Source organism: Euprymna scolopes, chromosome 20, assembly GCF_053919585.1.
Source record: "Euprymna scolopes isolate OS-2025 chromosome 20, ASM5391958v1, whole genome shotgun sequence".
Lineage (NCBI taxonomy): Eukaryota > Metazoa > Mollusca > Cephalopoda > Sepiida > Sepiolidae > Euprymna > Euprymna scolopes.
In genome coordinates this window covers 104,049,916-104,072,415 of record NC_136501.1, presented here as the reverse complement: position 1 = coordinate 104,072,415, position 22,500 = coordinate 104,049,916, and the positions used below count along the sequence as shown (strand labels likewise).

Here is a 22,500-nt window from a genome sequence, read left to right as displayed (position 1 = left end):
ATGGAAATAATGATAGAACGACGGCAGGCTCGCTACGGCTCTTCTGTGGGAAAGAGGTTGCAGGGTAGAGAAAAGGGCATCCCCCACCAAGCCACGAAGTCTATTTTGTACTCTGTCAAGGCTGGATGCTGTTTTTAGAAGCTCCCGCCCAGATGTGGCAGCAGTACTCCATCTTTGGACGTACTTGGCTCTTATATAGATAGAGAATTGCATCATTGACATATATTAGACGTATGTTGTCTAAGATTTTTAACATGTCATTTCTATTTATAATAAAGGTTATGACAAAAGAGTATTCTTTTTACTGTTTTGACTCAAGTATATATCCGATACAGTTAATCACTCGAGAACTACATCACAGTATATAGAAGCATATACGATAGTAACTGATATATACTCCAGAGTCAACATAATGAAAAGAATAGTCTCTTGTCATATCCCTATTCATAATATTACTTGGAGGGAGACTGGACATTGCCCGGGATTGAATGATGATCAACGAATATTTCACACTCCCATATTTGTATTGTCATCGAAATCCTTAAAATCACCCGAGAAGAACCTTCATATGCCGCCATGCAGTCACTTAGTCCAAAATATGTTATTCTACATTGCACTCTAGAGAACGTATTGTTTCTTTTATAGAATGATTTCATATAAACTTCTTTCTAGTTAACGAAAAAGAAAACCTTTTAAGAGATTTAAGTGGGGGTATTTGAACCTACAGACCACGTCCTGCAAAAAAAAAAAAAAAAAAAAAAAACGCGTAAATTGGCAAGTCTTATTATAAAACTGAGCTGATGAAAAATAATTAAGACATTTACGTGCGGGGTTTGAAATTACATACCACGTAATGCAAAAAAAAAAAGAAAAACAACAACAAAAAAAACAATCAAACAAAACCCTATCAACCGGTCGTTTAATCGTTGTTGCTAAGCGACGACATGGAAAAACGGGTTTAGCGACGATAGGTCAATTAAAATAACGGTTTCATTTATCGGTAATTATCGGGGGTATTCTGTGACAAAACTAAGATCCCTCCCAAACTTATAAAGTTCTCTAAATTTTAAAGAAAATCTATTCAGCTGTTTCGGAGTCTATCAGAAACGAACTCACACACACATAGACAACGTTACATTTACATAATTGTAGAGTTTCTTGTACGTAACGCTTGATTAATGCATGTTTTTTTCTTTTATTTTCAGTATGTTTCCAAGTTGGATTGAATTCCATAGCGTTGTTTGGTCCTCGATCGTACATGGTGGCATCCTATGTGAACTCAATGTGCAATGCCTTGAAGATCCCCCACATTGAGGTTCGCATGGACCACTTTCTCTCAGATGTCCCCACCTTCTCAATCAACCTCCACCCAGACATGCACCAACTCAGCAAGGCTTACCTGGATGTCATCACATACTTTCAGTGGAAGCAAGTTCTTGTCATATTTGGTGATAAAGAAGGCAAGTCAAAACACACTACGATAACATTTCTTCCTTTTTAGCTCTTTCTGTGTGATAGCAACATCTACACCTTCTTTCCTTTTAACATTTTTACCTTTTTGTATTTGCTTTAAAAAAATGGTGTAAATTGGTTAACAGTTTTCGGTAGTCTTGAAAAATTAGTACCCGGATTCTCGGGAATTTCCGTCAAGCATGGATCGAACGAGACTGTCAATCATCGGTTTAAGCCGAGCCTTATTCAGATATTGAAACGCTAAATTGACTTTTTTAGTTTTTTTATTTACATCACTAACAAGAGGTAATGTACTTGCAATAACCCTTATCTCTGAGTGGCTTCCAGGCCTTGATAAGTGGTGATCACTGTGTAAAAAAAAAAGGGGGTTATACTTTTTTGATGGGGGTGGGGGATCGTACCATATCTCAAATCTCCTTCCAATAATAAAGAAAAAATATTCTGCTGGAGACTACAATCGTATATCCGAATGTTTGAAGGGCCTATAACAAAGTAGAAGGAGAAGGATTCCACCAACCACCTGACAGTGACTCTTAGTATTCATTTTGTAGACCTCGCGACGAAGGCAACAACGAACCGCGTCGAGAGGTTGTAGGAAGAAAGAAAGAAAAGCTAAACAAGTAGCCAGTATAAGGGGCCAACCAGGAGCGTCTGCACATATTTATTTGAAGTTATGTGGGGACAAAAAATACGGAAACGAACCTTTTGTCTCCATCATAAATCAGATTTCCGAAAGCTACCCGGTTCTTGGAGAGCTTTCTTCCATTTCCTCTACTTCCATCTTCCTTCCTCTTTGCAGTCGACCGGAGTAAAAGATTTATAAAGAACTATCTTTATCTCGAGAAAGTTCTTCCGCCGGCAATGAAAAGCCGTACAAAAAAATGAATAAAATAAAAAATATTAAGTTTTCTTGAAAAAAAAATTACTTTTTCCTGTATTTTCATCTAACAATTTACGCTTTTCGTAAACATATTTTTACGTTTTTATATTTAAATCTACAATTTTTCTCTGGAACCCCCCCCCCAATAAAAAGACTTGACTGAACAAAGTCTTGAAAAAGAAATTGTACTTACACGTAAGAATTTACGATTAAGAAAAAAATTAAAACTTTCATCTTTTCTTTAAGAAAAAAAAATTGTGGATAAAAATTTTGGAAAAAAAAAAATAATAAATTAAAATAAATTAAAATATTTTCAGTTACTAAAGTTTTTTTGTTTTTTTTGTTGTTGTTTTTTTATTATTTGATTTGTATTTTTTTTCCGGTTTGTTTGTTATTAAATTAGTTTGCGTATTTTAAAAAGCTCGGCTTAAACCGATCATTGTTGGTCTCGACAGATCCATGCTTGACGGGAATTCCCGAGAATCCAGGTCAAATTATGCAAGAGTTCACACTTTTCAAGTCAAAATAGAGTTCCGTCGATTTTTCTTTGTTAAAAATCACTTATCTAATCGTCTTAGCTGTGTTTGTGTGATAGCAACACCTACAAATACAACCTTTTTTTTTTAATTGTTACCTTCTTGTATTTTCTTACAAAAAAAACACGTAAATGGGTTCACACTTATCAAGTCTAAATATAGTTTCGTCGCACGTTGTTGCTATATTGGAGTTTTCTTTTTACAAATAACTTTTTTAGTAGTTTTGCTGTTTCCATGTGAGAGCAAAAAGCCGACTCCACAAATAGTAATCTATTTGTTTTTATTTGTTTTTTTTTTCATTGATACTTATTTGTATTGGGTGAACATAACGGTGTAAATGGCCCATCCTTTTTAATCAAAATAGAGTTCTATCGCACACGGGTTTTATTTGTCTTCTTACAAGATGGTTTATCCAGTCCCTGTAGCTCTTTTCTTGGGTGATCTACGAGCAAAACCTGCGAATTGAAACCTAGTTTAATAATTACATATTTTTACAAGTAGTTTACGATGCTGTTATGAATAAGTCCAATAAACGATTCGTCGATAAAGGTAAAGAACAAACTATATATTTTCTGTTTTTTTTAATATTTATTCATCATCACGTTTAGCCTTTTTGTGCAAGAAGTTAACCCACAGCAGAAAATTATTTAGTGACAAACGACTGCGCCGCGTTGGCACACACGACACCGAGTCAAGCACAAAATCGAGTACACCCAACATCAAGTACACTTAAAATCGCCTTACCATCAACGCTTATCCTCTTAACTCGAAGTATGCAAATTTTAATATGCTATAAAAAAATCACTGGAAAAACAAAAATACTCTTACTAAGAGTAAGGATAATGAGTAAACGTTGGATAAAATGATGGTTAAAATTATTACGAACTTGCCAGGATTCGAACCTGGAATCTTCTGATATGTAGTTAGACGAGTTGTCCATTGCGCCACAAGTTCTCTCCGTATTCCGAAAGTTACTGCATGTATATACAGACAGTGCTAAATTCCATTGTCATGTACAGGAAACCTTTTCGACAAAAAGGAAACGGCCAAAAACACTTATTTCGGGCTATTTGTGTGACTCGGCGGTGTTCGTCACGAACCCTATATATATAAGGGCAATCAAGGAACTCACACCTTTCAGGGAAAAAAATTTCCGTCTGAAAGTGTTATTGGTATATACACACAGAAATAAATAAATAAACGTTTAGAATTTTATTAATAGTATAGATTATATTTTAAGTAGATTACATTTAGTGAGGAAAACGTTAAGAGAATGATTTGCAGAGAAAGCGAACCAAACTATTGTATTGTCAGCTTCTGTTTTAAGGGCGGTACTAACATGTATTTGTCACAAAAATAAGAAGAGGATTTGCAAGCGCGGCTCAAATTAAAATAGGAGTTTTATAGGGAGTATCTTAATTGGTGATTTGCTTACAAAAAAAAGCGGTGCAAAGGGTGCTCGCTCATCAAGTGACAAAAAGAATTTTTGTTGCGCGTTGCACTAGCAGTGTCAGAAATTTCGTGAAAATAGTGAATAATTACACCCCATCTTTCCAAGCTTATAACTCCTCGAAAAATGTAATTCAAGCCCTAATTTTTTTTTTCAATTAAAGGAGTAAGGACCAAGGTTTTATTTAAAAAAAAAACAAAACAAAACAATGTGTTTTTTTTTTTTTAAAAAGGTTTTAAACTTCGGACTTTACAGGTAAATTTCTAAAAAACTGATTTTTTTTTTGTTTTAAATTTGAATATATTATTTATTGACCTTTTCTCTTCAATTTGTGATATATAAACCTATTAAACATAAATTAATTATTTACTTTTTAATAGACATTTCAAAATGAGAGGCGTAAATTATTCGACCCCCTATCTTTCTAAGCTTATAACTCCTCGAAAAATGTAATTCAAGCCCTAATTTTTTTTTCAATTAAAGGAGCAAGGACCAAGGTTTCATTAAAAAAAAAAAAGAAGACAAAAAGAAAAAATGTGTTCTTATAAAATAAGGTTTTAAACTTCGGACTTTACAGGTAAATTTCTAAAAAACTGATTTTTTTTTTTGTTTTAAATTTGAATATATTATTTATTGACCTTTTCTCTTCAATTTGTGATATATAAACCTATTAAACATAAATTAATTATTTACTTTTTAATAGACATTTCAAAATGGGGGGGGCGTGAAAATGGGGGGGCGTGAAAATGGGGGGGCGTGAATTTAAAAAAAACGTTTGTCTAAAATATTATATTCGGTTTATTGGAAAGAACATAAAATTTCACATTGACCCTGAAAATATCGTAAAAATAGAATCAATAGAAAAATTTTGATAGATTTTTAAAATTTAAAAATTTAAAAATATTGAGTTTAAAAATTGAAAAATATTGAGTTCGGAAAATTCATTACTGTTTTAAAAAAAAAATAAAAATATTTTTATTACTTTTAAAACAACTGTAATAGTTTATTTTGGAAGTATAATCCATAAAGAAAATAAATAACCCACTTTTAACAGAGAAATTACGAGATTTTTATATTGTATTCGCAGTTTCGTGTTAGGGGTGTCAAAAATTCCTACAAAAATTCTGATACTGCTAGCGTTGCACTGAGATTCGATTATTCTTTTAAAAATATGATTTAGCCAAGAACTTTGCTGTTTCTGTGTGAGAGATAGCAGTTAAACTGATAGATAGAAATCTTGTTTCTATAAATACATATTTTTTCCTTTAAGTAATTTATTATGTTTGGTAAAACAGCCAAGAGAATGATTTGTAAATAACGATAGGGAATTAAAATATTTTTTCAGTTTGTTTTGATGGCGGTATTAATACAGGGTGACCAAAAAAAACACAGTGGACATTCAATTGTTTTTCTGAGCATTTTACATTAAACGGAAACAAAAAAGGTCAAAGACCCTAGTGTTTTGATGCAATGTTTTGAATATAATAAACTAATTATGACCAAAGTTTCATTTCATTCGGACAAAACACTAAAAAACGGGCCCTAATTAGAGTTTTTTGGGGGTCACCCTATACGTATATGTTTACAAAAATAAAATGATGACGTGTTAACATGTCTCCAATTAAAAGAATAGCTTCATGAAACTTTTTTTAATTGTTAATTGTTTGTATTTACTTACAAAAACGGTGTAAAGTTTTCACGCTTTTCACGTCAAAAAAGAATATTGCTGCGCGTTGTTCGGAGGCTCGATTATTCTTTTTAAAAAAAAGAAAATTAGCCTGCCGTTCTTGCTGTTTCAGTGCGAGAACTGACAGCAAAACTTGCAAAGAGAAACCGCTTTTAATAAGTATATATTTTGTCTTCAGCCAAGTAAAGAAAAGAAAAAATAAAAGTCCTGCTTACATCGGATTCTTACCTGGTGCCTTTGAAGAATTACAGTAGGCCTTGAATCTTTTTTTATCTCTCTGCTACCAAGAACTCCCATTTCAGGATTTAGCATACATTTTGGATCTGAAGCTTAATATCCTTTTTTATTCTGTATCAATATCTAATTTCCTTTATTCTATGGTCCTGGATATGACCTTAAACTATATCCGATGGTGAGGGTCCAAGCTTGCAGCCCATAGGGAATGTGGAACCACCCTTTAATTGCCATTGCTCCCAGGTCCACTCTGACCCGGAGTGGTAGCACCTGTTAGGGTCCAAACTATGGGTTAAATAGAATACGACTTAAAAAAACAAATATACTATATTAAAAAAATCGTTCTTCAAAGTCACCAGATTCGGCATTAAATAACCTGAAAAGGGTTGATATGCCGTAAAACAAAACAATCAACCAACCTTTTTTCTATGTAGCTAAAATGATTTTAAAACTTTAAAAACGTTTAATGTTCTACATTTATTGCCTTTAGCAAATAAGTTTCAAACCATGTATTATATTTGCTAATATTTCTCCCATGAGGAGATGATTAACATCGAAAATTCATGGGTTAAAAAAATATTTATTAAACTGTATTTTTTGTCTTGTATACAATAAAAATTCTAGATTTGAAATTTAACCTTTTCAAATCATAAAATTTAAATACCTAAATTATATATATATATATATATATATATATATATATATATGTCACCCACATACAATACTGTTTCGCTGTTTCGCAGCTCATCAGTGCGGCTAGACAGGCAACTACCTCAAGACAGGGTTTCAATTCGACCGCTTGTTCGACAGTCAAGGCTCATAACCAATACTCTAATCTGTGGCTGCTGTGCGAGTCGTGAATTAACGATGGTTTACATCGTCCGAAATACCTAAGCTCGATTTGTTAACACAAAAAGCATCGCTTTACACTCGAACGGTAATTCGTGTATCATTTCTGAGTATGCTCAACTCAAGATGAGGAGCATTATAGTCATCCACATACAATACTGTTTCGCTGTTTTACAGCTCATTAGTGCGGCTAGACAGGCAACTACCTCAAGCCAGGATATATCCAATCATTTGAGACTTCTAGCGGCGTTTTGCAACTTATAGTTTCGTAAAAGTTAGAGTTTGAAAATATGGAGAAAGATATATACATGCACAGAGAAAAAGAGAGAGAGAGACATACATATATGTATGAATAGGTATATATATATATATATATATATATATATATATATATATATATATATATATAGAGAGAGAGAGAGAAAGAGAGAGAGAGAAAGCGAGAGGACCATTGGGCTCGGATAAAGATGTTCGCTGCTAAAGTTGTTGGTCAGTGGATTATTTTGCGCAGCTTATGAAATGAAAATGTAACACCTTATGTAATATTGGAGCCGCGGCCGTACATTCTTCGATCATATCCGAAGTGGCCGGTAGTTACGTGTCTTATTGTGGAAGCATGTCAAGAGTTATCTTCAGATTTCACAGATATAGCAACGGTGAAGCTGTTTTCCACTAATTTTTAGCGTTAGAATATGAGTTTGGATAACGCATCACTCTGGCCGATTTTGCTGCTCGATATGTTATGGATAAATATAATTTATAAAAAAAAAATATGTTTATCTATCTATCTTTCTTCATATTTTCAAACTCCAAGTTTTACGAGACTATAAGTTACAAAGTGCTGCTAGGGGCCTGAAATGATTGGATTTTACGGGGCGTTCTTTTATGGTATTTTCACCGCTTAAAATACTTTTAAGGAGACAAAAAGAGATCAGAATTTAAAAGTCGTCACTCATTTTGTACATTCACTCTAGCTTATTTTTAATCAATTTATATGCGTGTCCGTTGGTACAATGTAAACGTTACAATATTTGAATGCTGCAGTTATGATTTGTCTTTCCAATTTAGTTAATGGCACCAAAACACTTTTTTTTTACTTTTAAAATCATAACTCTATAATATATACAAAATATGGACAAAATAAAATATCGTATTTAAGCGTATTTTAAAACCGGGCAAAGCCGGGCACCTCCTCCTGCTAGTTATCATCTAAAAGAATAATTCCCCATATTTATCAGTTCATCACAGTTATGTCCAATGATGTATCATAGCGTGTAATCAAATCACTAAGAAGTGACTTTGCTTAAATTATTCGTTGCACATGCTTAACCAGTTATATTTAGTATATTTTTGTAAAATAGTATTAAGAGTCTCCTGTAACTTTTGCAGATGTGGTCAGAAAAAAAAAACTTACAGAAGCTAGAAGAAGTGTTATTAAGGCTACCATGTGCTTTGTTGCCTGAATATCATCCGTAACTGATTTTAAATTCCAAGTTATTTCAAATGGGTTGGGCAGAATTTTCATTTGTGTAGCATTAAAAGAAATCTATATCGCTGAATTCGACATAGCACACGAGTTAGGCTAAGTAGAACTTTTCTTGGAATGTTGCGTAACAGGGATGTTATCAAAGTAGACAGAAACTAATGGAAATCGTGTGAGCATTCCCTCTATTGTCTGTTGAAATATCACTGGTGCTGACTTGATCCCAAATGGAAGAGCGTAACTTGATTTAATCCCCTGTGAATGTTGATTTTTGAATCGCTATCAATATGCATCTGTAAGGTATAGTTTTGCAAACTTGGGGGTTTCAGAACAAATTTTCGATAAAGATAGTGGATACTGATGTTTTTCTTGGGCGTCATGTAGCCCTGTGAAGGAATCTTGACATATACGTAGCTTGCTATCAGCCGTAATAACAATTACGAAAGCTGCTATCAAAGGTAAGTAATTTGAATGTCGGAGTAATTATACTTTTTGAAGCTGGTTCAATTTTTCTCCATCTTTGCTAAAGCTACGTATTGTACAGGGCAGTGTTTTGAATAATGTGATTGCATCTGACTTGAGATTGAAAGTCACTTTACTTTTACTCCTTGAAGAAAAATATTTCTGGACTTTGCCTTTAGTGTTTTCTCAAATGTGTTGCAGAATTCGCCGTAGAATTGATCTGGAAATAGCTGAGTTTTGATGAACATTGAAAATAATGTCATTCAATAAAATTCATACCAAAAAGAAGCAGAGTTGATTCTTCAGAAACGTAGCACACACTGTTATGTAATACCTGTTATTTTTGAAGTATCGAATATGTGCGTATGTTTCGTTGTTCTTATTAAGATGACGACTTATATTTGTTGTTGTTCATGTTAGAAAGAGTCTTAGAGTGATAGAGACAGTCTTAGGAGTGTTCATGTTGTTGAGTGTTGTGAGATGTTAGATATTATATATATATATATATATATATATATATATATATATATATATATATATAATATATATATATATATATATATATATATTCATTTTGAGTGTTCATATTGTCTTAGGACGTTCATGTTTTTGGAGTAACATATTGGAGACATAAACAGGGTATATGTAAAGAGAGAGACAGTTCTATATATATATATATATATATATATATATATATATATATATATATTAGACAGTGTACATGTTACTACAAGAGCACCAAGCCTGTAATTCAACTAGAAGTGATTTTTGAATATCTTGATAGATAGACTAAAAGATAGTTTGACATGTACGTTTGCCAGTTGTACATATAATATAAACACGTTTCCTTTCTCGTTGTAATGATGAACACAGACGACGGCAGTTATGAAAACACTTAATCATTTATTCTTCGACCGGTCGGAAATGATTCTGTATTTCAGGGATTCAAAGTTGTTACGTGGTTATTTCCCAACCCCTCCTACTTCCAGAGGGGCCCTTGACTCTAACCAAGAATCGGTCTGAACCTCTGCTCCACTGTCTGACTGATCTGATTCCCCCTCACTAACTTCGAACTCTCATATATTGAGAAATCCCATGTATGTCTAGTCAACGTGACCATAACTCACGTGTTTTCAACATGCGCGATTTGCACGTTTTGAAACCATTTTTGACGACCAGGAAATTTCCCAATCTCTTTGTTGTTTTACAAAGGAATTTAACCTACTTGTCTAATTCTGTAACCCGTACTTAATTATGCATTCTTTCTTACAATGTTAATAGTTTCCAGCCAGTTTGTTCTTCAAATTGAACACAGATCAACAAATATATAGTTCCTAAGAGCTTCAAAGTTTATATTAATAGTGGAAAAAGTTTAATTGAATGCAGGTTGAAAGGAAACATTGTGACGTTTATATATATATAGAGAGATTTTGCCTCTTGGCAGTGAAGTATTCATCTATTTCTTTTTTTTTTTTTTTTGCAAAATGGGTCCTTGTACTTGCCACGTGAACAGTGTTTGCTACGTATGTTTTTGTATTAGCAAAATTGAAACATAGCAAATTTATCTACATAACCAGCAGTTAATTATTTGATCCTTTCTCTCGGATAGGTTTTTAAGAGTAGCCGTGGATGAGCAGAAATCATAAACTCATAGCATTAACGCTGGCGTCCCTGGGGGTTCTATCCTGAGCCCAACTCTCTTCCACATCTTTATCAGTTATCTTCCAAATCACATTCTTAGATCACTGATCGACATTTACGCAGATCACACCACAATCTATGGCAACATTTCAAAGGCCGGCAATGACTAACACTTTTCTTATTTTCTATCTTCTGATCTTAAGAACATGGTGAAATGGAAAAAATGTGGCCGGTTAATTTTAATACTTAGAAGACCAATCTTCTCTCCTTTCATAATAATCACGCTGATCCCCATCTGACCCCAATTGAAATGACTGGTTTTCGTCTTGAGGAAATTCTATGTCTTCACAAGCTTCTGGGACTGGCCTCACTCCTGATCTTAAATGGAGCGCATACATTAAATAAGATCGCAAGAAAAATAGTTGGATCACTTTACCGCGCAAGTAGCTATCTCATTACTGATGCAATCCTCTTTATGTATAATAGCCAGGTACGCCCGAAAAATAGAGTATTGGTGCCACATCTGAAAATAAACTGCTCAGCGCGCCTAATCCAGCCTTGATAGTGTTTAAAACTGGTTTTGAAATCTAGTAGGCGATATCCTTTTATCTTCCCTGTAACGTCTTTCTCACAGAGGAAACGTTGCGATTTTGCCTCTGCTCTATCTTTACTTTCATTAAAAGTGCTCAACTGACCTTCAATTATCCCCCCTTTGCTAAACTCTCACAAAACACTAAACTAGCTACAATCACAATAAACGAGTTCCCCAACTCTCAAACTATGCTTAAATCCGAACCCAGATGTTATGAATCAAATCTTCTTTCCCTAAACTGTTCGAATGTGGAACATTGTCCCACTGGTCTGCTTCATGGTTGAATACAACATTGTAGCCTTCAAATCTAATTAGTTAATGTTAGGCCGCCTAACGTGAAAGAGTTCTTGTTGAGCGGTTTTCATAAATAATAAAATTCTACCTAAGACACAATATTCATGATTACTACTCTACGACATTACATTAATTAACCCTTATCCTTGAGTGGCCTTCAGGCCTTGATGAGTAGTGGAACCCAAGTAAAAGCAACAGCTATTGAATATTTCTTACACATTCCAGCTTTGGTCCTGAATAGTACTTTAAACTATATCCAGTGTTGAGGCACCAGCTTGCGGGCTATGTGGAGTTTGGAGCCACCCTTTAATTGCCATTGCTCCCAGGTCCACTCTGACCCGGAGTGGTAGTACCTGTTAGGGTCCAAACTATGGGTTAAATAGAAACCGACTTGAAAACAACAAATATATTCTATTATTTTTTTTTTCTTCAAAATCTTTGGATTCGGCATTAAATAACCTAAAAAGGGTTGATATGCCGTAAAACAACAAACCAACTACACATCCTAGTTAGGGATTTTCTAACTAATTTTAGACTGTTAGAAAAAGACGTGTTACCCGAATGTAAGTGTTTTTACACAATGTAGTGTTTGGTTTAAGATTTCTTAAACGTTTATAATGTGATCACAATTTGAACGGTTATGTATTTGTCTTTTTTTCCGAGAGAAAAATAGACGTGTGCGGATATCAGCATTATCTGGAGATTGTATAACTACGATAAAATGCGGCATTTGAATTGGTCCTTTGTAGGCGATTTCAGCCGAAAATTTTCGCTTTGTACATTTACAATTCCAGCATAATGGACGCTTTCCTTTAATTTCAAACAATTATAGCAAATGTGAAATAATGATTATAATTCAGCAAAAATGCCTGTAAACTGCGCGAAAGTTTAATTAAATTTTAAACCACTTTGTTTTGGAGTAAATTAAAAGTTCTATAGCGTTAATGTTCCTTTGTACTTGGTGTTCGACGTAACACACGTAATTATTTGGCATTATCTTTCCCACCGTGATTATGTAAGTGATGTTCCAACGGTTAAATTAGGCGGTAGAATGTTTGCTTTGAAAGAGGCTTAAATAAGAATACAATTGGTGTATTTGCTATCAAAAGCATCCAAACTATCATCCGCCATTCTAGTATGTTTTCTCTCACAGGAGAAACAACTTTATTCTTTTAGAGTCAAACCCCTATATTTCAGCTTATATATATATATATATATATATATATATATATATATATATATATATATATATTATATATATATATAATATATATAAAGCTGAATGTCTGTGTGTGTATCTGATCACGAATAGGCTCCTATATGGTTGACTATTTTTTTAAAAACTGATTACATATAATGATAGAAGATATATCGAGACACAGGAATGGGTATGTTTGATCTGGCAGAACGGTGGTTCATTAAAATTGTGGGGTTTGTGTTCGCGCCTGGTCCACAAAGTATTGAAATAATTTGTTTTAAAAGGTTTACAAGTGTTTTTGATATACATGTACATAGGAATACTTTGATAAGTATGTTTTAACTTAAATAGGGATGATATAATGAATTGTGGGGTCTACCTTCGCGTCTGGCCTCCATAAAATGGAAATAGGCACACACTTTAATAAAGACTTTGCATATCTATCTGCGTAAGTATACTTTGATAATTATGCTTCAGTTTGAAGAAATATGGTATAATAAAATTATGGGGCGTTCATTCGCGCCTGACCTCCATAGAATGGAAATATGTCACAAAGTTTAACAAGGTTTTTTTTTTAATATAGATCCACATGTTATTGTGATAAGTGTTTCAGTGTGAACAGGTATGGTATAATAAATTATGGAGTTTATCTATTTTATTTTTACTTTCATCATATTTTGCTTTGGTTTTGATACCCCTAAATTCGAAGCTATCTCTTTACAACCCTTCCTTTTCATAACCAATCATACTTTCATAAAACAGTCCATTTTCTATAGGTTGTTTTTGAACCCAGTCAACGACGGGTACTTTTGCTAGTATATATATATATATATATATATATATATATATATATATATATATAATGTGTGTATGTTTTAATATACACTAATACACAGCCATACACACACACATATATATATGTATATATATATATATAGAGAGAGAGAGAATGAATGAATGTATATGAAATGTCTATATTCTAAAGTTCAGAATGTTGACCATCTTACACTTTATTGCTTTAATTCAGTTGACATTAACAACTATTGGCAGTATATGTTTCGTAGCACAAAATCAACCACTTAATTACTATATCAATCAATGAATCTAGTTTACCCTAAACTCATCAGAAGAAATAGCAACAATCAATCCATCAAAAAGAGATAAAGTTCGTTTTGATATGACTAAAAATCCGACGATTGGAAGAGTAGCTGTAAATACATTTTAGTGTGTTTAATTAATAACTATCTATTTATATCTACACGCATAAGTGCTTCATGTATGCGCAATCAACAGTCTGGGGTTGGCAATTCCTATCGGTCATGAGCTTCCAACCCAGCCAGGAAGACACATTTTCACCCTGAGAACTGTATTTGAAATTGTTTTGTTTAAGTCTGAATTAGTTTTTTTTTGTGTGTGCACGTAAATATTAAGCTTGTTTAATTCTAAATAATTTATTCACTTAATTATGAACCAGGACGAAAATAATTCAGTTTATTTTTCGTTTCTGGGCTAAATAATTCTCCGAGGAGGGAAAGACAAACATATTCCGTGAGATTTCTTTAAGATGGCACGTGGTCACAGCAAAAAATTATATTTAAATGCCCAATTATCTAAATTTCGTCGCTAATTTGTTGTTTGTGAAAATTACGCCATTGCTGATGCTTGTGGGAATTGGTAATAACACTTCGTATGAGCAGCAAAAAACTAGAAGTTTAATATGTTGAAACCTAGCAAGGATGCTTAGCGTTGCCCGGTCGTAAAATCCGCTTAAAAAATTGTGACTGCGCGGAGGAGGGGGGGGCTTACCTCGGCCGTAAAATACGCTTTATTATGATATTATAATTTATCCAGAAAAAAAACAAGAAAAATTGGCAGGAGGGCTGTGAAAAAGTGTGACGTGGGTGCCATTAGCCAGACTGGAAAACGAAGATAAAATTTCTATGCAAAAAAATAAATAAAAAAATAAAAAAAATGGAGACGGACAGACAAATAGTGGCTTTTTCCTGGTCGAGAAATAATAACTAGAAGAAACGAAGTTCCGTATAATCCGAATATATGCAATGTGGTTACTACGTACATTTTAATTTGAAAAACAAAATATATGGTTAAAACACGGAACTATAATCGCTCTTTCAATCGTGATTGTTGGGCAGTTTTAAGGATTTTTTTTTAAAAACTTCTCGTTTTAGTAAATTTAAAAAAAAATGACGCGCGTCGGGTGCGAACTCGGAAAAGATAAGACCATAAGCGAGCACGTTATACAATAGACTACTTATGGATCCATGGTGCAAATTTATCTCTTTAAATTAAAAGTTAGAAACTCGCGTTTGCGCATGCGCGTTGAAGCAATAGTGTCCAAGCGATTATTTTTACGTGACCCCCTCCAAATAGAACGACATTTTTTACAACGAAGTAATTAAGGATTTTTTTTTTAATTAATTTTTCGATATTATTTGTTCAGGAGATCGGGCTTTCTACATGTCAATTCCGCTGCGAATAACAAAAGTTTTTAGCGGCCATACAAACACACACCCACACACACACACACACACACACACACACACACACACACACACACACACACACACGACTCTCTTTTATATAATCAATAAATGTGAGTCCGCCAACCATGCGGCTTTTCCCTCTAAGGGAAGGAACTCATGTTCTTTTAAATTTACTTCACTTTATTTCAACTTCAACAATACGTTTATATGTGTGTGTGTCTATGCATGTGTCCGTGCATGTACGGCATAATCACGTTGACACACCGGTTCTCGTCAGATCACCGAAGTTAAGCAACGTTTAGCCTGGCTAATACCAGATGGGTGACCATTTGAGAATTCTAGGCGCTGTATATGCTCTCCGCTTATCTCGGCATTGTTTCCAGTCGTCTTATACCTCAGCTTGCCATTGGTATGCAACAATGTTGACTCAGGAGAGGCGTGGTTGGAGATTGCGCAACTCTTGCCACACAAATTTCACGCGCAGGCACCCTTACAGTGGGTATCCATAGTCTGTCAAGACTGAAGGAAGCCTTACTTACTTACTATGTGTCCGTGCGTATGTATGTGTGTATGTGTGTATATATATATATATATTATATTATATTATATTAGTGGTAGTATTCTTTAAACGACACCAAAATATGTCAACCAAAGAGTGCTTAATGTTAAGACAGAGCAATATAAGTATGTTGGATGTGATAACTAATGGCTATACATATGCAAACAAGTTTCAGTGATCACCCTGCCAGGGAAAATCACCTCATCAGGCCAAGAATATCCACGAGATATCCACGTGGATATTCTTGGCCTGATGAGGTGATTTTCCCTGGCAGGGTGGTCACTGAAACATGTTTGCATATGTGTAGCCATTAAGTATCACATCCAACACACACACACACACACACACACATACATATATATATATATATATATATATATATATATATATATATATCGATATATATGCATATGTATCTCTGTGCGTATATATATATACGTTTATATATCGATATATATATGTATGTTTGTGTTTGTTCGTATATATATATATATATATATATATATATATATATATATATATATTTAAATAGTTATCGATATTCACAGCCATTAGTGTTTCATGCTTACGCACTTATATGTGTAGGGGTGACAATTCCTGACGGTCATGAGATTTGAAAAGCAGTTACAAAGCCACCTTTTGCTCTATTTGTTAAGCCGCCACAAAAGCGTTGCGAGGGGAATGAAGAATACAGTTTGATATTCTTAACTGATATAGACTGTTCACATCTTGAAGTAGCTTGATAACAATTAAATAATACATTTTCTTTTATATCTACAAGAATTAGTATTGCAGGCTTACGCTTTCACCAGTGTGGGGCTGAAACATCCGTCCGGGCGTTACATGTTAAACCAGCCACCAACCATACTTTGCTCTATTTACTAAGCATCTACTTCTTTTTTTTACAAGGTGGTCACCACTTATCAAGGCCCGGAAGCCACTCAGTGATAAAGGTTATTGTAAGTACAGTACGTTCGGGTGGATATTTTAAGTGTCTACTTAAGGGGGCGGTTCATCAGGAATTTGTTTAAGTTGGACTTGAAGACATCCAAGTTGTAATCAGGAGGGAAGCAGGCAGACAGAACAGCGTTCTACAGGCGTGCAGTTCTAAGAAAGAAGCTTTGTTCATGGAATCTACGCTTTGATTTAGGCATAGATAAAGAGTGGGGAAAGTTTTTGACAGTGGATTCAGCTAGACGGGTGTTTTTTGTAAAAGATTGGCGAGGGGGACAAGAGATTGGAGTTCAGACGAGCACCTGGCATAGAAACAACGATAAAACAAACTTCAAGGACAGACCGTATATGTTTTCATTTGAAACACGTATATAACTATAAGAACTCACAACCTTAATTTAAATCAATGATCAGAAATAATACTCGTTTAATCTTCTAAAAGAGCGAATACTCAAACAGACATTTATATACGTATTTTGCACAAGTGTATACTAACAGTTTATAATATATTGATAGTAAATGTTTATCATTTTAAATATATTGCCCTCTAATCTAATATATATGCAATAGCTTTGTAAACATTCATACTACTTAATTGAAATTTAGTATATACGCAATAGAATAAATTGCATGTCCTTTCTTTATATCTGATGTTAATTACTTCGGAGGAAGACGTATAGACGTAGTGACGTCAAACATTAAAGAATTTAAAAATGTTATCCTTTGTTTGTAAAGAATATAATGTTATCTATATATTTCAGATCACTACAGTTACATATATATATATATATATATATGTATATGTATATGTACATATCTATATTTATATATGTATATATGTATGTACATATATATGTATATATATGTATGTATGTGTACATATGTATGTATATATATGCATATATATGTGCATATGTATGTATATATATATATATGTGTATATATGTATATACATATATATATGTGTATATAAATATTAGCAGATGCAGTGGATATGTATGTGTATACATATATTTGTGTATAAATATTAGCCGATTAGATTGATTTTTATGAAATTTCACATAAATGTACTTCATATACCTGGCAGGGTTCTTAATTAGGTTTTGTAATGGAATGTCTTTGATAAGTCTCGACAATCGAAAAAACCTCTGACGGAATGAAGAGGAGATGTTTACTAAAATTCACACCTTATACAGCCTTACATCACAAATGCATTTGAGAAGTTTTATTACCACACAATAAGAAAGGTCCTGCATGTAAAATTAACAGTAGGTTTTTGTTAAGACAGAAACGTTTTCGAGATGAATGTTTCCGTGTAATGGAATATTTAATGATGCTACTTTACATGTGTATTTAAATGTATAATTCCAGGAGTTATATATTCATATATATTTATAAAACCAACAGTAGATTACCTACAGTGCAATGTAGACAAAAAATATATTTTGGACTATTACACTACGAGGAAGCATATGAAGCTTCATCCCGGTACATAGCTATTGGTCCCCAATCGAAGCAGGCAATCAATCGATCTGATTTAAAAATCGGGGATTTCACCAGTTTTTATTATAATAAATTCATGGAAAGTTGAAACAGACGTTGATCTTCATTCATTCCCTGTCAATGTCGGGTGTCTCTATAAGTATATATCATAGATATTTTAGTATATATTATAGATATCCTAACTGTAATCTCTGAACGTATATACCATACACTTGACACAGCAGGGGAGGTAGAGCGATAGCACTGGATATATCCAAGCCTTTTGCCAGGGATTTGTACAATAGTCTTCTCAGAAAAATCAGATCATACGGTATCACTAGACGAACACTTAACATGGTTAAATCCTTCTTAAATAAGAGAAGAATCCAGGTCATCCCCGACGATTGTACATCTAAACACTGTGATATAAATGCGGGTGTACCTGAGGTGTCTATCATTACCCTTTTTTTATTACTAATATTATTATATGTCTTCCCTGATAAAATTGTCTCTGAGTTGGAAATATTTGCTGATGACACCACGCTCTATAACAGACACAGGGATGGGAAAGAAATGAGCACATGTCTAAGGAAATGGCAGAAACAATAGATCAAGGCCTTCAATATTTAGTGGAATAGGGGCATAAATGGATGGCCACATTTAATGCTGCTTGGACTAAGTTTGATTCCTTCACTGATTACAAGAAACCTTCTCAACTACCAATAGCAATGGCTAAAGATACATTAACCGAAATTACTTCTTTCAAAATTATCGGTCTAAAGTTCACAGAGAACGAGTTAAAACAGATAAAATGCCTGCATTGCCAGGACCGCTGCGAGGAAGGTGGTTATTTATTTGCTTCTCCGTGTCAGCAAAATATGATACAAGGCCGTTTTTAATGTGGAGTGGAAGGGGGAAGGAAACGGGAGACCAGCTCCTCCAATGAAAGGGAATGGGGAGCTGATACTGCTGTCATGGTATATAGGGTTGCCCCTACATGGACTAATAACGTATTGCCACAAGGGCAATGCTTTAAAAATGCAGCATCTGCCGGAACAGATGGTGTTTATTTGCTCCCCCACCGAGCAAATTAGGCACAAGGCCGATTTTTAATGTGAGGAGTTAAGGGGAAATGGGGACCAACTCCCCGGGGAGTAAGGGAGCTGGATAGTGACAATTGGTATGAAGGGTTGCCCCTACATTGACCAAGGTCTTATATGTGGAGTCGCCCCCACATATGGTCTTTGCTTGCAGTATCTGCCGGAACAGATACTACACTTTGATCTTGTCCCGAAGACAACAAAGATCCCTACTGCGAAAAGGAAGATGGGCTGTGTTTATTTGCTTCCCCACTGAGCAAATTAGGCACAAAGTGTTTTTTTTAATGAGGAGAGAGTGGGAGGGGGAATAAAAAGGGGACCAGTTCCCGAGAGGTAGGAAATGGGAGATGGATATTCAGAGCCTCTTGGAATATAGGGTTGCCCCTACATGGACCATTGCCACAAGTTCAATGATCTTTGATTGCAGCATCTGCCGGAACAGATACTACACTTTGATCTTGGTCTGAAGGCCACGAAGGTGAGCTGTATTTATTTGCTTCCCCACTGAGTAAATTAGGCACAAAGGTGTTTTTTTAATGTGGAAAGGGGGCGGGGATGGAAAAGGGGGCCAGCTCCCGAGAGGTCGGAAATGGGAGCTGAATAGTGAGACCCACCTGGTATATAGGGTTGCCCCTACATTGACCAGAAGCCCATTGCACCATGGACAATAATCTTTGATTGCAGCATCTGCCGGAACAGATGGTATTTATTTGCTCCCCCACCGAGCAAATTAGGCACAAGGCCGATTTTAAATGTGAGGAGTTAAGGGGAAATGGGGACCAACTCCCCGGGGAGTAGGGGAGCTGGATAGTGACAATTAAGGGTTGCCCCTACATTGACCAAGGTATTATATGTGGGGTTTCCCCCACATATGGTCTTTGCTTGCAGTATCTGCCGGAACAGATACTACACTTTGATCTGCCTGAAGGCCACAACTTTGCTAGAAGGTCACTTATGCCTGAAAGTATCATGTTCATTTACAAGGTCACTAATCATCCATGTATGGAGTACTGTTGTGACATTTGGGCTGGTGCATTCCCTACCTGTTTCTCACAACTGGACAGGGTTCAAAAAAGAGTCGCCATCATGATAGGTCATGAACAGTCGAACAAGCTTCAACGTCTGTCCCATCGACGAAATGCTGAATTCATCTGCCTGTTCTACCAGCATTTTAATGGTGGATGCTCTGACGAAGAACAAGCTCTTGTACCCCTCGCGACACCTCGACAATCAGCAATATCCCACCCCTACACACTAGAGATCCGTAGATGAAAGAAGGCCTTCTACTCTTCCTAAGAATTACTAAACTCTGGAACTCCCATCCGGGTTCCTGTTTTCCCAACTCTACTGACATGTAAAATTCAAGTGCAATGTGAACAAACGTCTAGTTGTTTAAATACCTTAATAGTACCTGCAACTTATGCCTCTGATAGTAGGGTCTTACATCGAAGTAGCAGTTCCTTGTTAGGCGTGGAAATGAAAAAGTATATACATATATGTATGTGTGTGTGATTTTGATTCAATTTATTGCAAGAAACAAATATGTTTTGGTAATAAAATATATACGCCCCGCCAACAAGAAGAATTCTGGTTGTAAATCACTTAGTTGTTTTTTTCCCCCTATCATTTGTTTTCCTTTTGTTTAAGGCCGATTCAACATACACATATGTGGGCGCAGATATTAGACACAATACGTATATATTTAGATGTATACTTTCACACGCACACACACACACACACACACATATATATATATATTGGTGATACTGCTTGTATAATTATAATATGTAACTACCATTCGTGGTTACATATATGTGTGTATATATATATGTGTGTGTGTGTGTTTGTATTTATATATGTATATATGTTTGTATATGTATGTGTGTATATATATATGTATAAATAAGTATGTATAAGTATGTATGTTTGTATATATATATATAAATATATATATATATTTATATATGCGTTTGTGTGTGTCTAGATAGAAATGCGTACATATGTTTGCTCGTGTATATGTTTCTCAGATGAAAATCAGAAATATATATACATATCTAATATCCAGGAAATATGCATTTCATATATATATATATATATATATATATATATATATATATATAGAGAGAGAGAGAGAGAGAGAGATATCACTATGTATATATCATTATATATATATATATATAGATATAAATATATAACTACATATATATCACTATATATGTCTATCACTCTCTGTCTCTCCCTCTCTCTCTATATATATATACCTACACATGTCTATGCATATATATATATGTCCATCTATCTATCTATATATGTATACACACACACACACACACACACACATATATATATATATATGTATATATATATGGGTCACATTGATCGTATCATTAGAGAATGCAACTACACTACGTATATATATATATATATATATATATATATATATATATATATATATATATATATGAATCAGTAAATTGTTATGCTAGTCGGTTCTACCCATGCTACATTTTCGTTCTAGTCGAGTGATTCGTCCATATGCCATGCCTTGAAGAGGTTGGAATATTCGAGATCCTACGATGCTAACATAATCTTCAAGTTAATGGATTTTTCAATAAAAAAAAGAGAAAAAAAAAGTAGTTCGACATTCGAGAATTCTAAGATGATTTGCCGAAACCACAAACAGAAACGAGGAGGTGGTTCCGTTCGCTATCTGATTGGGTCTGCGAGAAGGAGAAGAAAAGGGTCGATCCAATCGTCAGTTTCCCTTTTTTATGCTTAGAAATTCCTATTCGTTTCAACAATCTTGAAAGACAAACATGGAAACATGCGCGTACTCCAAACATGAACGACGAACAAATAAAATGTTTTCAATAACAATGTTCATAAAATTAGATTTGTAGTTAATGGAAGTTAGAATAAATAAATACAGAACCAAGACCGGAAAGTGCATAAGAAATGGAAAAAAAAACCCTAAGTTAAATTTTTTTTCTGAAAGATGCGTTTATTCAATCTGCACGGTTGTTGCTGAACATGGATTTTTTTTTCAATTAAAATTGTTAGTAATAATAAGCACGGGGTTAATGCCATATTAAGCACTTTTTACAAGAGAGCATTTTCCCTCT

The 22,500-nt window shown here is 34.3% G+C and overlaps 1 protein-coding gene across 1 annotated transcript in view; it reads left to right on the top strand.

The window, feature by feature from the left end:
* LOC145241557 (glutamate receptor ionotropic, kainate 2-like) overlaps positions 1 to 22,500 on the top strand; it is a 729,218-nt gene that overhangs the window by 141,209 nt on the left and 565,509 nt on the right. Inside the window, exon 2 of the mRNA XM_080104625.1 lies at positions 1,206 to 1,460. Within this exon, the coding sequence (XP_079960751.1) occupies positions 1,259 to 1,460 (202 nt within the window). The 5' untranslated portion in view covers positions 1,206 to 1,258. The remainder of the gene's footprint in view (positions 1 to 1,205; positions 1,461 to 22,500) is intronic.